This window comes from Gouania willdenowi, chromosome 17 (genome assembly GCF_900634775.1).
Source record: "Gouania willdenowi chromosome 17, fGouWil2.1, whole genome shotgun sequence".
NCBI classification, from domain to species: Eukaryota; Metazoa; Chordata; class Actinopteri; order Blenniiformes; family Gobiesocidae; genus Gouania; species Gouania willdenowi.
Genome location: NC_041060.1, coordinates 22413378 through 22428793, shown reverse-complemented (window position 1 = coordinate 22428793; position 15416 = coordinate 22413378). Strand labels below are relative to the sequence as shown.

Genomic DNA, 15416 nt, shown 5'->3' with positions numbered 1-15416 from the left:
AACGCGTCATCAAATTGTAGCGAGGTGTTTGGGCTCGCTCTGCAGTAAGAAAGGAGCAAATCACCCTCTAACTAATGATTGAGGGAATCGATGAAAAAAATAGTTTGGGCATGTGTATGAAGTCCATATAGTACTTTTATGATGTTTAAAGCACAGAAAAGTTAATTTAGTGGAACATGGGCCCTTTAAATGCAGAGAACACATGTATGTGTGTATGTAGCTTTACATATATGACAATAAAGTATAATGTATATTCTATATCAAACCGCAGTGTTTTTTTTTTTAGCTGTGAGCTAGTTTGAGAGAGAGGAGGTCATATTTGTATAGGGTAGGAGGAGCCAGGATTATCAGGAGGAGGAGTTTCCACTAGGTGACGTCACCTAGTGAGAAAAATCCAACTCGCCCGTTTGGAGCTGACTTTTCACAAAATGTGACATAAGAAGGGAGGGAGGAAACTTTCAGCCCTCTGAAAGAGGCTAAAGGGATGTATATCACTTTGGTAAAACCTTTATAAAGTGAATTTTTCACAATACTGCCCCTTCAAGGACTTTGAAGAGATATTACCATAAACCTAATCTGTTCAGAAGGAAAAACCAGTCAAGTTTGGAAGATGTGGAGCATTCAGCCCCATCTGTGGAGGAGCTGTAGGGAAACAGATTAGGGCCAATTATGAGTTGTGATTGAGATTGTTGTCATATATCGTGAATTGGCCCTAGTCCGCTTCCAACTTTAATTTCAACATTACATTTAAACTTTATTCTCGACATTTAGACTTTATCCTTGATTTGCCCAAAATTGTTTTCATCAATAAAGTTACCTAATCCGCTTCCGTGCAGAACAGATATTACATCATTTACAAACAAAATATTTGGTGTGTGTGTGTGTGTCCCCATCCTCTCCGCCATCATTGGCCCCCTGGTGGCCCCCCTTTTAAAAATAATCCTACATTCACACCTGTTTTTCACACGTGCTTTAGGAGCTGCTGGTGGGTGAAAGTGCTTATAACTTCAACCCCACTCCGGTTGTCAAGACAATAGGATGAATTCCTGGTGACGTCATCGGTGCGCTGCTCCGGGCTGGAGCCTGCCGCGTTTCCATGGCGGAGCTGAAGTGAGCAGCAACTTTGGTGGAAAAGGAGGCTGACGTGCGGAGCATCAATGTGATGTGTTTAACGATGTTACCCACGCCTCACTGAACGCCCCTTCCACACACACACACACACATGCATGCAAACACGCTCAACCTCTCCTACCTATGGTGATGTTGAAGCCGTCGATGCTGAAAGTGGCACTCCGACCTTTCCTGAAGCGCTGCTTTTTGGAGTTGGCTTCCATCGCCCTGCCGTCTGCTGAACTCCGCTCCCCGAGAGCTGCACCACGTTGTTTGGGAGAAGTCCTCAAAACACACGCTGGAGGATCTCACTCTGTGTGTGTGTCACTCAAGTCCTTCTTCTTTAGTCACATTTCTTTTCATTTCTCTCTACCATAACCTTAACAGGTGCATTTCCAGCAGCTTCTGACTCTTGGTTTGGTTGTTTCTCTCTCTCTCTCTCTCTCTCTCGCGCGCGCGCTCTCTCTCTCTCTCTCTCTCTCTCGCGCGCGCTCTCTCTCTCTCTCTCTCTCTCTCTCTCTCTCTCTCTCTCTCTCTCTCTCTCTCTCTCTCTCTCTCTCTCTGCATCTGTGGAAGTGTTTAAAGGAGCGTGACTCCTCCTCCGATGGAGTATTTAGCGCGTTTGAGTCTATTCCGCACGCACACCTTGCACGCACGGAGGAGGGAGGGGGAAAGGTGCGTGCAGAGATAGGGAGGGAGTGATTATGTGTGTTTACTCCGAGCTGGTCACTAAATCAATGCTGCTGCTGCTTTTCATGTTACAGGACTTATCTACTCAGGCCTGGAAAGATGAGGGCCACATCCGGGGGAAAAACTGCCCTTTTTCCATCTTTCATTTTAATTAAAGTACACAGTATCAGGGCAACTTTTATCATGGTGGAGCATAAACATGTCCAAATTTAGAATAACAACCAATTTGGGCAGAGCAAAAGGTGTGTGTTTTTGCAGTGGTTTTGTGTGTTTTTCTGTGATTTCGTCATGTGTAGAGTCATTTTGTGTGTTTTTGGAGTCATATTGTGTTTCTCTATTATTTAATGCGATTGTGTGCTTTTCTTGTCCTTTTGCATGTTTTTATTACTTTCGTAAACGGTTTTCAAGGAACAGCTGATTGAAGTTTGGTGATATTCTGGCTACCAAAAGAAAATATATAGATATATATCCCATTCACACTGTGAAACTCCTGTTTTAAACATTGTTTTAGAACACTGATGATGTCATCAACGGTGATATCATCAGTCACACATCGTGTACACAGACATCGGCCGTTTTCGAAAGAGCGCAGGGTTATTGTCATTTTGTTTGTTTGGGGAGTCATTTAGAGTGTTTTCATATTTTTTATTTTTTTATGGGTTTTCATTGTCCTTTTGGATACTTTAACTCATAATGTGTATTTTTCTGTAAACTGTGCATATTTGTTCTCATTACCTCCGACAAGGAGGTTATGTTTTTTGTCGGCGTTAATTTATTACTTTTGATAACGGTTTTTGAAAGTACATTGGTCGTCATGTTTGTTTGTGTCGTCAATTTTTGACAAATCCACTTTTCTGTGAATTGGTTTTTGGGATGATGTAAGGCTATGACATCCAACATCTGACCAAACAGGATACGGATCCGATCCAGATTACTGACTGTCCCAAATTTTGGTAGTGATGGAAACAGATGAGAACGCACTGCACGAGCGCTTTCATTTATGTGTTTGTTTGTGAACAGCCAAACTCAAAAACTAATGGATGGATTGTGATGGCATTTTCAGGAAATATCCAAAATGGCATAAGAAATCCGGATCAATATCTTTTGGATCAGTTTAAAAAAAAGAAAAATCCCTATCTCTCACTATTGACAAAATTTTTGAAAAAATCATATCTCGGTTCCTAATTGACCTGATCTTTACAAAATGTGATCCGAACTTATAGAGTTTGTATATCTATCACCCTACTGAGTTCCATCTGGATATGATCCAGATTGACTGCTACGTCAAGTGCTTTCTAGTTTTGTTTGTTTTTGGACTAATTTTGTACATTTTCGTTGTAAGTTTGTGTGTTTTTGGAGTCATTTTGCATATTTGTTTTGTGAGGATATCCAAAATGTTGTTCGACCCATGTCACTTTGCAGCCAATGCGTGTTGATTAATCAAAACAGGAGACCTGATTAAGTATTTTGTTTCATGTTAATGTAATCTCACACATGCTCCGTGTGTCTTCACACGTGTAGGCTTTAGCTACAGCAGAGCAACAGACGCTCCCGCTGACATTTAGTGGTATAGTAGTCTTCCCTGTTTTCTTTTCCCTCCTGATAACTGGGATTGCTCTTCACATCTCACACCTCACGCCCAGTTCATTAGTCGAGCAGATAATAACTGTATGTGCACAAATCACAAGGCAGGCTGTCTTTGTGTGCTGGATTTATCCTCCATGTATTTACAAGTCCCCACCATCTGCTGTTGCGCTGTTTAAACAATGTGAATATCACCAAACAGTAATGCTTCACAGGTAAATTGGACTGATTAATGCTTGCCGTTTAGTACAGGGACTCAGTGCAACAGTTTTTAGAAAGCCTTCATCATCGTTGTCAAACCTGAAGTAAACAAACGTGTAACAATGTGATTAAATATGACAATCTTTGTTTGGATGAAAAGAGAGAGAGTAAATTCATAAGCGAACGTCTCGATGTCCCTCTCTAAACAACTCCACTTCCTCCCCCTGCCTCTGTCAATCAACCAGAAGCCACACCTCTACTTTTGTGCATAGCGGAACATAACAAGGTTGCATCGGGTTGCATTGATATAGGTCTATGGTTTATATTTTATAGTATAGTTTCGGAGCGCTCCTCATTGATGCTATGCTGTTCAGAGTGATACCTGTTTGCTGTTGTGAGGCACGGCCTTGTTTTTTCGTGCACAGTTTACTTTGATGGACAGTCTCCGCTACAGGAAGTCGAAGCCTATTGGCTGAGCGATCTCGGTGCGATTTTTCATAAGAATGATACAAAAACATAGATTTCACAGAAACTCCGGATATCAACTTTAAAGATATAATACAACATTGATCCTCCATGTTAATGTTAGTGCTAAAAAGAATGGTGTTTTTTTTTTTTTTTTTTTTTAAAAAAGGATCTTAACCTCTTGTCATTTTATTATGAGTGTTATTATTTGATAGGGGTGGGATGATACACTAAGACAGGGGTTCTCAACCTTGGGGTCGGGACCCTATTTGGGGACATCAGACACTGGGAGGGGGGGTCACCAGATGCCTTAAAGAAACAGAATATTTTCTGAACAATTTGAGCCCATTTGTGCTTATTTTTACTCCTTTCCTACATTTTAACCTATTTTCATCACTTTTTCTTGACATAATTCTGCTCCTTTTAATGCATTTTTGCTACATTTCTGTCACGGCTCCATTCAATTTCAATGCCTTTTCTGCACATTTCTTCCACTTTTAAGACATTTTCGGACTCATGAACCATTTTCACCACTTTTGCCACCTAATGTCACATATGTTGACCCATTATTGGGTCAACATATGTGACATCACAATATTTCATGCGTATTTTTGCCATTTTAATCACATTCACAATTTGTCATGCCCATTATTTGCCAGTTTAAACTACCGATAATTGTTCCTACTTTTTTCTGCTACTTTTAAGCCAATATTGACATTTTGAACCCTTTTTACAACTTTCTCTGTTCATTTTTTGCCACTTTAATTTGCAACTTTTAAACGTTTTTTTTTTTTTTTTTAAATCCCATTTCACAACTTTTTCTACCATTTTTCTTCACTTTTAACCCATTTTATTTCTGATTAAAACAAAGATTTACATCTTTAAGATGACTTTATGGTGCAAATAATACTACACTCCTTGGATAACAATGGATATTATTCAGATAAATAAATAAATGTGGTTATCACAGATTCATAGAACAATGGACCATAATTTAGCTGACTTTATGGATGGGCCACAAAAAAGCTTGTCCCTTTGTTCCCCCTTATAGATGACCCTGTCTCCACATGACAATGTCAATGTTCAACCAACTTCAGTTACAGTGGGGGTCCTCTGTCTCTGGAACCTTTATTTTGGGGGTCGTGAAAAGTTTGACAACCACTGCACTAAGATACAAGATCAATACAATATTTTGAAAAGGAATTTAAAATGTATTTGACCTTGAACTCTGTATGAGCTTTTCAAGTTTCAAACTGTATAAAGAAATAAACGGAACAACAAAATAATGAAGAGTTTTCTTTTTTGAAGTGCAAAAACTTATTGCCACACTGGCAATGCCATCCAATCGGTCCATCATGTTGGTTTAAGTTGCTAAAACCTCAATGAAGTTGTTAATTCACAGTTAACCCTTTTGGGGGGTTGTGCAGATTTGGGAGATAGTTGCTGAACAACAGGCTCTACTGCGTCTGTGTTATGATTAGTAAAAGGGTGATCAAGAAAACCATTAATCATAATTAAAGCTTGAAATAATTATCACTGAACACTGTATTCATCAAAATATTAGCATTTGGACCTAGAATATACACAATGCTGCACAAAAATGTTTAATCTATATATTAAAAAACAATTAACATTGTATACAACAGTTAGATCCAACAAAGTAATTTGATTGGATGAGAGATTCTTACAGACATCACTTCACGGTACAAGCGTTTCTATAACTGTTACGACACATCAGTTGTTAACTCTTAGATTTGGCAAACTTTGCACTGAAAAGATAGACATATTTCCACATATAACATGTGATCAAAATTATGAATTATCATCAGATTTGGAGTAGAAAGGGAAGGAAAGAGGCCTGGAAACATCAGGTGTGCTGAAATGAAATGATACAAAGTGCATGGCGGTAATATGCAGACAGTAGCAAGCTTGTGTGTAGGTTAATGTTTATAAGTAGCCTAGCAACAGCCTTGCAGAACTATTTGTGTTGGCAACCCAAATAAATGATTAAATAAACAAATCATAATCTCTTGTCACCTAATACTTTTGATTATAAAATTCGCTTGTAGAGCTGTTGAAGAGATCAGAGGCACTCAGAGCGACTGTTGATAAAAAGCCTTTATTCCATGTGGACTACAGAATTATTAAAACACGCCAACATGTTTCAGCCTTACAGTCCTTCATCAGTGCAGTTACAAAATGACTATAAAGCTGCTTCCTTTATAGGTTCTCAACAGTTCACTTGATTACTAGTATAGTCACAGGATTAAGTCATGGTTACAAAATCAAATGATGTAAAACAATATATCTATGTATGCTAAACATTTGTATTACTTTACAATAGATTGACAAAAAATAAATGTTTGAAGCAGTTATCAAAGTGAGAGCAAGAAAAGACACAAAAAGAAAGCTGCAAAAAAGAAAAGAAGTCCAGTTCCCAACTTAGAACAAGATACTTGATTCTATACGTAATGTGTACATCAAGAAAGACTCTCTTTGTAAGAGTCTGTCTCCTCTGATTGAATTGTGTATGTGTTCATAATGCCTGATATTTTCAGATAATTAAAATTGCCATGATCTGCCTGTTTATAATATAAAGCAATAGAGTGATTGGGATTTACTGTTTTAATGACATAATTCATCAAATCTTGCCTTTAGTTTTTTTTATAGTTCTCCCAATATAAAAGCATCCACAAAGACATTTAAAGTCTGTAGACTACAAAACAATTATACAATTACAAGAAACTCGCATCTCATAGGTGCACTGGAATGCATCGTCAGTGATGTGGCCTGGGGTTATTGGGTGTTTCGAGTCTCTCAAAATCAGACCCCCCCACCCAGGGGACCCAGCTGAGGTTAATCAGGCCCCGACTTGCGTCCCAGTATCAACCCACGGATCAGTCCTCTTAAGCCAAAGCCACCTTGTAGCTTTCTCAGCAGCTTCTGTTGCTGATCTAATGGCCCTCTTCTTGCTTATCTCTGAAATCTCCAGTCGACTGAGGACCTTGCAAAGAGAACGGCCTGCAAAGCCTCTGCAGTCTACTTCTATCAGCTTATAGAATGTTCTCCTGCCTCTGCTCCTACAAGTCTCCACCAGTTCCTGGTAATTAGCATGTTTGCGCTCGTTTGCCTCCTCAATGCGCTCCTCCAAGGGCACTGTGAGTTACAGCATGATCAGGTGTTTTGAAAACTCAAAGGTGATGATCATGTCTGGCCAGAAAGATGTTTCAACAATGTGCTGTGGGAACTTCAGCTGCTTTCCCAGATCAACTGGAGTTGCCAGTCAGAGGCTGTGTGGAGGAGGCCTGGTTGTGCCTGTGGTTTCATTTCAGCTCTAACAAAGGGCGTGGTGGTTTTTATTGGCACTGATGGCTGAGGCAACAATTTCAGCAACGGCCTTGAGCACGTGGTCGTGGCGCCACCAGTATCGACCATCTGCAAGTGCCTTTAGACAGCTGCTGAGGAGCTAGGCAGTACATTGTAGACTGCCTGCACTAGGAACCGGACCCAGTAGAAGTCTGCCTGCATGATGTTAGACAAGGTGATCCTGCACTGCAAAGTACTCTCCCACCTTGTTCATGCCCCTTGCTGGCGGAGTGCCACTGCTCTGCTGACCTGCTCTTCTTCCACGACCTGCTCGAACCTCATCCTGTACTAGCTGTCGTCTCTTCTTGCCCAGGGCTTTGCTGGTTCCTTGGAAAGTAGCCCAAGCCCACCCGACCATCTGCAATGTTGCCCACCAACACCTTTTGTCTCAGACAGGACTCTGTCACTTCCACTGACTTCTTAGCCCTCCACTTCCTTCCTTAAAACTCATCCTTGCCCAGGTGATGAATCTCTCATGCACTTGGATGATCCACCTGCTTCCTGGGACAGATGTTGCGGTAGTGAAGTCATCCATAAAAGCTCTTATGGGGGGCTGTCGTACACCAGACTTTGTTAGGGGCCCTCTGCACTCCTCCTCGGCTGACTTAACTACCATGTTCATGGCAAGAGGAAAGGAAATAACAGAGATGATGCAGCCTGTTATTTTTCCTTTCCCAAGACAATGCCAGTCTGATGTTTCTGACCTGGAAGTGACCCTCAGCCTGAAATTATTATAATAATCCAGGATCAGGTCCTTCATTTTACTGGGAACATGGTGGAAGTGTACAGCAAGCTCGACCAGTTTGTGAGGAATGGACCCGTGGGCATTGGCCAGGTCCAACCATAACACCACTGGATCGCCTCTGTTCTCGCAAGCCTCTCTGATGAGCTGTGTAACTACCCCAATGAGCTCCAAGCAGCCAGAAACTCCAGGTATCACACCCTTCTGCACTGAAGTGTCAATGTAGTTGTTCTTCAGGAAAAAATTCGTCAGTCTTCATGAGACAATGATAAAGAACACTTTCCCTTTAAAACTCAGTAATGAGATTGACCAAAACTGGCTGATGTACTTCCTCTCTTGAACACTGGAGATAGCCACTGTGCTTATCCTCTAGCAGCTGTTTTGCCAACTGGAGTCGGCTGTCAGCATCCCCTTTGGCTGAGGCTTGAATTATGGTGGACACACATTTGTCAAACTGCAGCCACACACTCCAGTTGTTGCTGGGGGCCATTTGATCTGCTTCTGGGAAACTACTCTGCTTAGATTAGGAGCTTCTGGCACTTGGAGGGACTGAGCTCTGTGGGGTGACTCCTGGCCAGGCTCCTCCTGCGATTCAACAGGTTCGGGACCTGTGCGTTGTACCTCGCTCTCCCGCTCCAAACATTTCATTTTGGCCTGATGGATTCTTAGGCCACAATGGTTCTTGCACAGCTTTCCGCAAATACATGATTTAGTCGTAGTCAGTTGGTTTGCATGGGTCATTATTTGTTGGTCCATCAATTTGGAGATCTCATCCTCCCCCACCTCTCGGAATCACCTGGGGGTATTTCTCCTCAGGGCTTTCTGTAGCTTTTTGGGGGTTCTTTCTCACAAATGACACAGACTGGGGTGCTAACCCATACTGTCCCCTGTGCCGTCTTTCCGTGCTGTCATCTGTCTCTCCAGTAGTCACCAACCTGTCCTTGGTTGCCACCTAGTCTGTTACAGTTTATACAAGATTTAATGTAAAACTGCTGACCTGTTTTCATGAGTATGAAGTAGTGTTGGTGATTGATCCTAGTCCAACTCTTGATGTTTTTGTCAAAGTATTTCAATTTGGCATATTTAGTTTGTCTTTTTAGGGTTGTCTGCCCTCTATTAGTTGAAACCCAACTATTACAAGTGAATTTTGCTATTGGCTGAGAATGGTAGTTTGTGACTTTTAGGAGGCTTTTTACGTCACTGTTGGCTCTGCGCCTCCAATAAAAACTATCTTTATCCTTTGTCACCCTAACCTGCTGCATGTCCATCCCATCTGTGGAATATCCAATATCCAATTTCTTAAGGCCATCACACATTGTATTGCTAGGGCCCTATAAAATTAATGTTATTGTTTTCCGAATTCCGTTTTATTTTTTTCCGAATTCCTTTTTTTTTTTTTATCAATTTTCTTTAGAAAATATTAGTTTTTAACTCCTGTGAGGAAACAAAATAAATACTAATAAAAAAAAAAAGAAAACAATAAGTAAACAAAAATGTATGTCAAAAATAAAAATGTAATTTAAAATAAGTAAGATACAATTAAAAGGTAGATATAAGTTGTACTGACATGGATTATTCAGTTTAGACGGTGTTTCGGGCGGTTTAGGCGGTGTTTGAAATGGCTAGGACGGGAGGGGTGTGGGCGGTGCATCTATTGAGCGGTCCCCGGAAACATTTCCTCATAAAAATATGTTCCTTGCCTCACGGTGACAGCGTTTTATCCACATTCAATCAATTCCCACGTTCGATGATAAATTCCGTTTTCATTGGTCAATTCCGTGATTCTGTCTGCGATTCCGTTACCGTGGATTTTATAGGGCCCTCTATTGCAGGTGCTACAGTCTCCATTATTCGAGGATCTATAATCAATCTCTGGTTCCCTTCTTACATTGACTGGAGGTAACTAAATAAAAATTAAAAAAAATATTAATAGTTTCCCAGCAATATTTATTATATCACACAATATTGAATTAATCTGAGAAGAAAGGTCTGCAGGATTGTGTCTTCCATGTGAGGTTTTATGGCCTCTGTGTTGTGCTGGGTGTTCTCAGCCTCCTGTTTACTGCTCTATAGAAGTTGAAGTGATTACATAATACACTTAGCTGAAGAGTGAGCCTCTGCTTTTATTTTTTTCTGTGACTTTCAAGGCCACTCATCATTACTGCATCTATCACTCTATGAGACTCCATAACACAGGCGATATACAGCACGCTTTGCCACTGACACTTCACAAATGAGCAGAAAAACATAAGCCCAACAAAAGATCAAACTACCATTAGATTTCATCTACGGCTAAAGCACAGAGCATCAAATACTCAAATACTCGCTTAAAACAGCCAGGCTGGTGTTATTAGAAACAGGACAGAGACTCAAAAGCACTAAAAGTCTTTCAAGTGAAACAAAGATTACAAGATGAATTATTCAGTGTGAAATTAGATGGCAGTGCATTTTGGTAAAGTTTCCTCCTGTCTCCACACAGGTGTGCTTAATGCCCTGATTGTCTTCCATCACTATTTAAAGAAGTGCTTAAACACAAAGAGCATGATTTACTAAGATTTCAAATGAAGAGCCTCCGATTTTCCTCAATTCCATTTTAGAGTTTACCCATTTCCGAGTTAGTTTACTCATTTTAGTTTTGTTTCCATTTTGTATTACCGCAATTAAATGTCATTACTGGCAACTAAACTTCCCAAAAACTCTGGAAAATTCTGAGTAAACTATTGTTGTTGATTTCATATTTCTATTCTACAAAAGTACGCTGAAAGCACATGCTGAAATCACAGGAGATTATGTGCTTGCTGATGAACATTATTGTGAGCGCTTTCATTCTGGCATTTGCTAACGGTCCTCTCACGCAGTTTAACTTCGTTCAAGAGAGTGCAAGATATCCATAGAGCCTTCCAGGTGAAAACCCAGATAAAACACTCCATAAACGGCCCTTAACATGTAGGGGGAAAAACACCAAATCTGGCAACACCAGCTACTGCAGAGTCACATCAACGTCTGCGTCATAAATCGGGCAGCAGGCTGCACCACCAACCATCACTACCTCAGATTCTGTCTCCACAATTAAGTTAACATCATGTTTTTGAGATCATACTGTATGGGTGAAAGCTTCAGCTGTTACTACTGTGGACTGAATGGGTGGCCACTTAGGGAACTGCCAGGATTCTGAAGGGAATAGCTTGCAGCAACATACTGAAAGAAAGAAAACATTGAGAACTGAGAGCTTAGTTCACATATGAACTTTGATCTAACCTCGTTCAGTCTAAAGCTTGAACTGGATTAGTTCATGTAGAAAGTGAACTTTCCCAAGAGTGACTATGGCTAACCACTGCTCCTCCGGGATAGGTTAAAAGCTGTGAACAAATTTAGTTTATCGAGCACAAAGAACACAGTAAAAATGAATTATTATTATTATAAAAGTGCCGATGAATTGGAAGCAAAACAGAAATGTGTTAAATTAAATGGAAATGCTTATATCTACTATGAAATTTAATTGCATGAAATTTGAAATGAAAAATCTGATGATCGACATAAGTGACCACAAGATAGCAAATTACATGTGTCCGACTAGCAGTGTAATATTAAAATACAGTAGGAGACTTCTGAATGCACTTTGGAGAAACTAGACCTGCCACTCTGTTTTGATGTGTTTGTTTTGGAAACAGAAGCGGTCATAATGTTATGGCTGATCATGTCGCTGCAAACAGAGTTAGACCTAACTCCCTGCTCAGTGCAGCGTGAATAATGCTTTAAATGCCAGACAGCCTTCTAAAAACCCAGGATGTTCTTCTGAGAGGTATATTCTCCAACCGAACACATATTGAATCCTCGTCAAGGTCCACTTTTTCTCAAGGGTCATTACTGGGGCAACGTCACTGTCACTAGGCAACAGGAAGACCTTTCAGACTTATATCGCATATATTACATTGCATACGGCAGGAGGTTAATAAGGAAAGTGCTCTCATTAGAGCGGTTTTACACTTTTCGTGAGCACGCTGAAGTCGTTTCACTCTGGTATTGTCTATTAGGGTTTTATGACCAATGTAGTTTGATGGGACAAGGGTAAAAGTCCAAATAACTCAAGGGATAAGGCGATACTTCCATGTGAAATCTAGAACAAAGAAAAGTCGCTTGACAATACCTTGTGTACCATAAACCACACCTGCTTGCGGTTGTTGATGTCCACTGAAGCCCAAATGTCAACCTTTGATCTGCTTTTCAAACACTGATGGACATTGTGAGGGAAACAGACCCCCGTTCCAAACAAAGCGATGAAATATATCATGAAAGAAAACCAGTGCAGCCACCAGCAGGGATGGATGTCTGACACGTTGACATAATCTTATTACTGTTGTACCATCTGATCAGATCAGAACAATTCAACAAATGTGTCCCTGAAGCTCTTCTCAATTCAAGACAACAACTACGCAATCAGAACCAATGAAAAAAACAAACAAGCTCATTAGAGGGATCCCCTAGACTGTGGAGTGACACACACATGTTGCTGTCACCACAGTGACTCACGGGTGTAATTAAGACACGCAGGCTGATAGGGAGCTCGCCTTTCCTTTGCTAAACACTCATTAGAGGCAGCTTTAAGGGTAATGTTTGCCGCCGAGGCAGGCCTGAGGGAAATGAGCTGACAAAACACAGAGCTTCATGAACTGTCATCTCTAGTGCTACAGCAAGGAGGAGAACAAGTAGACTGAGAGCGCACGGTGGGCTAATGATTGCGCCAGCGTGATTCCACATCAAAGCAGGTGAGCTGGAGTGAGGAGAAAGAGGTCAGCGGGGTAAACTGATGTGAACATTCACATCAGAGCCAGACATCGCCCAGGAATCTCACCTTAAATGAGCAATATGTGTATGTAAACTGTGCACTCACGCTATAAGAAAAACAGCTTCCAAGAAGGGATCATACAGCAGAGCAATAATGCATACCCTGAGCCTTGTTTCTTAACCGTGCGTACTGTGGAAGTATTGTATTAATCAACTTGAACATTTGTAGATTTAAGCACAAATAGAAAATTATAAGCCAAAATAGTCACAGTGTTCAGGAATCTCAAGCTTAGACATTTTTTGTTAAAAATGCTTTGATTTTTTTATTGCAGTTTTATAATCAGCTGCACTACTATTATATACATGACCTAACTAAAATAGCTAGGATCTTCACCACAAAAGACATATTCTGCTCAACAAGTGTTCTGACCTTCACTCTTGAGAGCCGCCTCTCCTTCTTTTTTTGTTTTGATACCAATGAGTCATTGGCCCCTATATTCACAGTCATTCGCAAAAAAAAGAAAAGTGGCCGAGTAGTTGCACTAGTCAGCTTGCCATGACCTGACCTGATGAGCGTGAATGACTTTGCTCATGATCACAGAGGTGCGACTTATTAAAAAGCTTCTTATTTTAAAGAGTAACTAAAACCCCAAAATCACTTTTTTCTGCTGAAAACAAAGTGATTGAATTTTGTCCAACTGGATATTTGAGTCCAAGTATTTTAAATGTAAGAGTGAGTGCCCTCTATGGGTTGAAACCCAGCTATTACAATTCAATTTTGCTATTGGCTGAGAATGGTGGTTTATGAAATTTTGTTGGCTCCGCCCTTCCAACAAAAACTCACATTTGTGGATTCTGCAATCTGTGGTAAGTAGGTTGGATTGAGAGAATTGTGAATAGAAGGGTATAGTCAATATTGAGTAAGTAATTAGCATAGCATAGATAATCAAACCATTTTTTTAAATTTCCAGCTGGAACCTCTGGGTTTAGTTACTTAAAGGAGAACAGGGAAGTACTTTGACAAATAAACCACACCTGCTTGCGGTTGGGAAGTAAGGTTGGGAAGTAAATTATGTTGCAGACAAATAGAAAGCTGAAAACTTGCTATAATTAAACAACATGCACCACAGTTTTAGAGAGATTGTGCAAAAAAAAAGGGAGGGGAGTTTTCTGCACTTTTTCATCACACAAAATTCTAATGTCTTGAAATTATGTGGGGGAAAAAAATATTCAAGCTACAAAGTCTTGGGGAAATGAAATACCTTCTCTGACTTGGGTCGCAGCCTGTTGTTAGCGGCTGTTGGCAGCTCCTAAAGAGAGCAGACTAATAGACCTTAAGGGATTGTTTGACAACTAAGGGGGAGGCTGTTGAGTGGGTAGGTTGAGCTGGGACTAGGATCTATGTTTCAGTTCCTCTGGAAACGATGGCTGAGTGTACGTTCAGGTGAGCGTTAAGGAGGAGACTCCCCGACACACATGGACCGCCCTTAGGGAGCCGGAGGAAGCTCAGCAGGAGTCCACACTGTCATCTGGTCATGGAAACATCATGGTACGGATGGTATTTTAAAAGTCAGCTGGGGACAGAGAGCTTCCTCAGGGAAGGATACAAAGGAAGATGGAAGGAACGAGAGAGGACAAACAGGGAGAACTGAAACAACCAAGGAGGGAAACACAGAAAGAACACAAACTACGTATTCACAATAACATTACTTACAGCGTGTTTTCAAAAGTGCCAAAAAACAACTTAAACTTTTTTTAAAACATACGCAAATAGAACCTACGATGATGTTGGATTATCAGTTCAACTAATGATAACATTTGTTTAGAAACCAAAATAAAAATTTAGAAACATTCTGCTAAATAGAAAAAGTTACTTGAACACCTTTGTTTTTTATCTGCCTTATTCCTTGAGGCTGAAAAGTCCGATGACACCAAAAGTCATGTTGATACTAAATGCAAGAACATAGTCACAGACCCACCACCCACCCCCACCTGCCCACGTGCTATGGTTATCGTGACTGTGTTTTCTGTGACTGTTTTTGCCTTACTCTCCAATAGGAAACTCAGTTCAAAACCTGCCTTTTCCCCTCACCTCTCCTTATGTTGTTATTCCATTTCTCATCTAAATAAGGGGCGTCGCCCTTGTGGTGAACCACACTTCTCCCGCTCCTGTGGTCCCATGTTGTGTGATTGTGTTCTCATGTTTTCTTGGATGGGATGAAATTGAAATGCATTTTACTGTTGTACCCTATGTGGGTTGCAATGTCGAGAAATGACTCCCTTTAGCTTCACTGCAGCGCTGTAAGCTCACTCTGACAATGCCTACGAAGTTAGATAGCATCATAATTATTATCATTACACCAACTACTCTCAAAGATGCCTCCATACTGTTTAGTGGTTAATGGAGTTTCTTTATTTACACATAGCCTAATGGCTTGTGCAGCCATCAGGTATCATACAGCTATAATATTGG

At 40.6% G+C, this 15416-nt stretch overlaps 1 protein-coding gene across 5 annotated transcripts in view; it reads right to left on the bottom strand.

Annotated features, from left to right (window-relative positions):
• The window catches only part of pde1cb (phosphodiesterase 1C, calmodulin-dependent b), a 140463-nt gene that overhangs the window by 120365 nt on the left and 4682 nt on the right, over nucleotides 1–15416 (bottom strand). For 2 of the 5 annotated variants that reach the window (XM_028472735.1, XM_028472736.1), the window contains exon 1: nucleotides 1253–1510. The exons of the other annotated variants lie outside the window; for them this stretch is intronic. In XM_028472735.1, the coding sequence (XP_028328536.1) occupies nucleotides 1253–1334 (82 nt within the window). In that variant the 5' untranslated portion in view covers nucleotides 1335–1510. Of the gene's footprint in view, nucleotides 1–1252; nucleotides 1511–15416 lie in introns of those variants that run through there. 5 annotated transcript variants of the gene reach the window in all.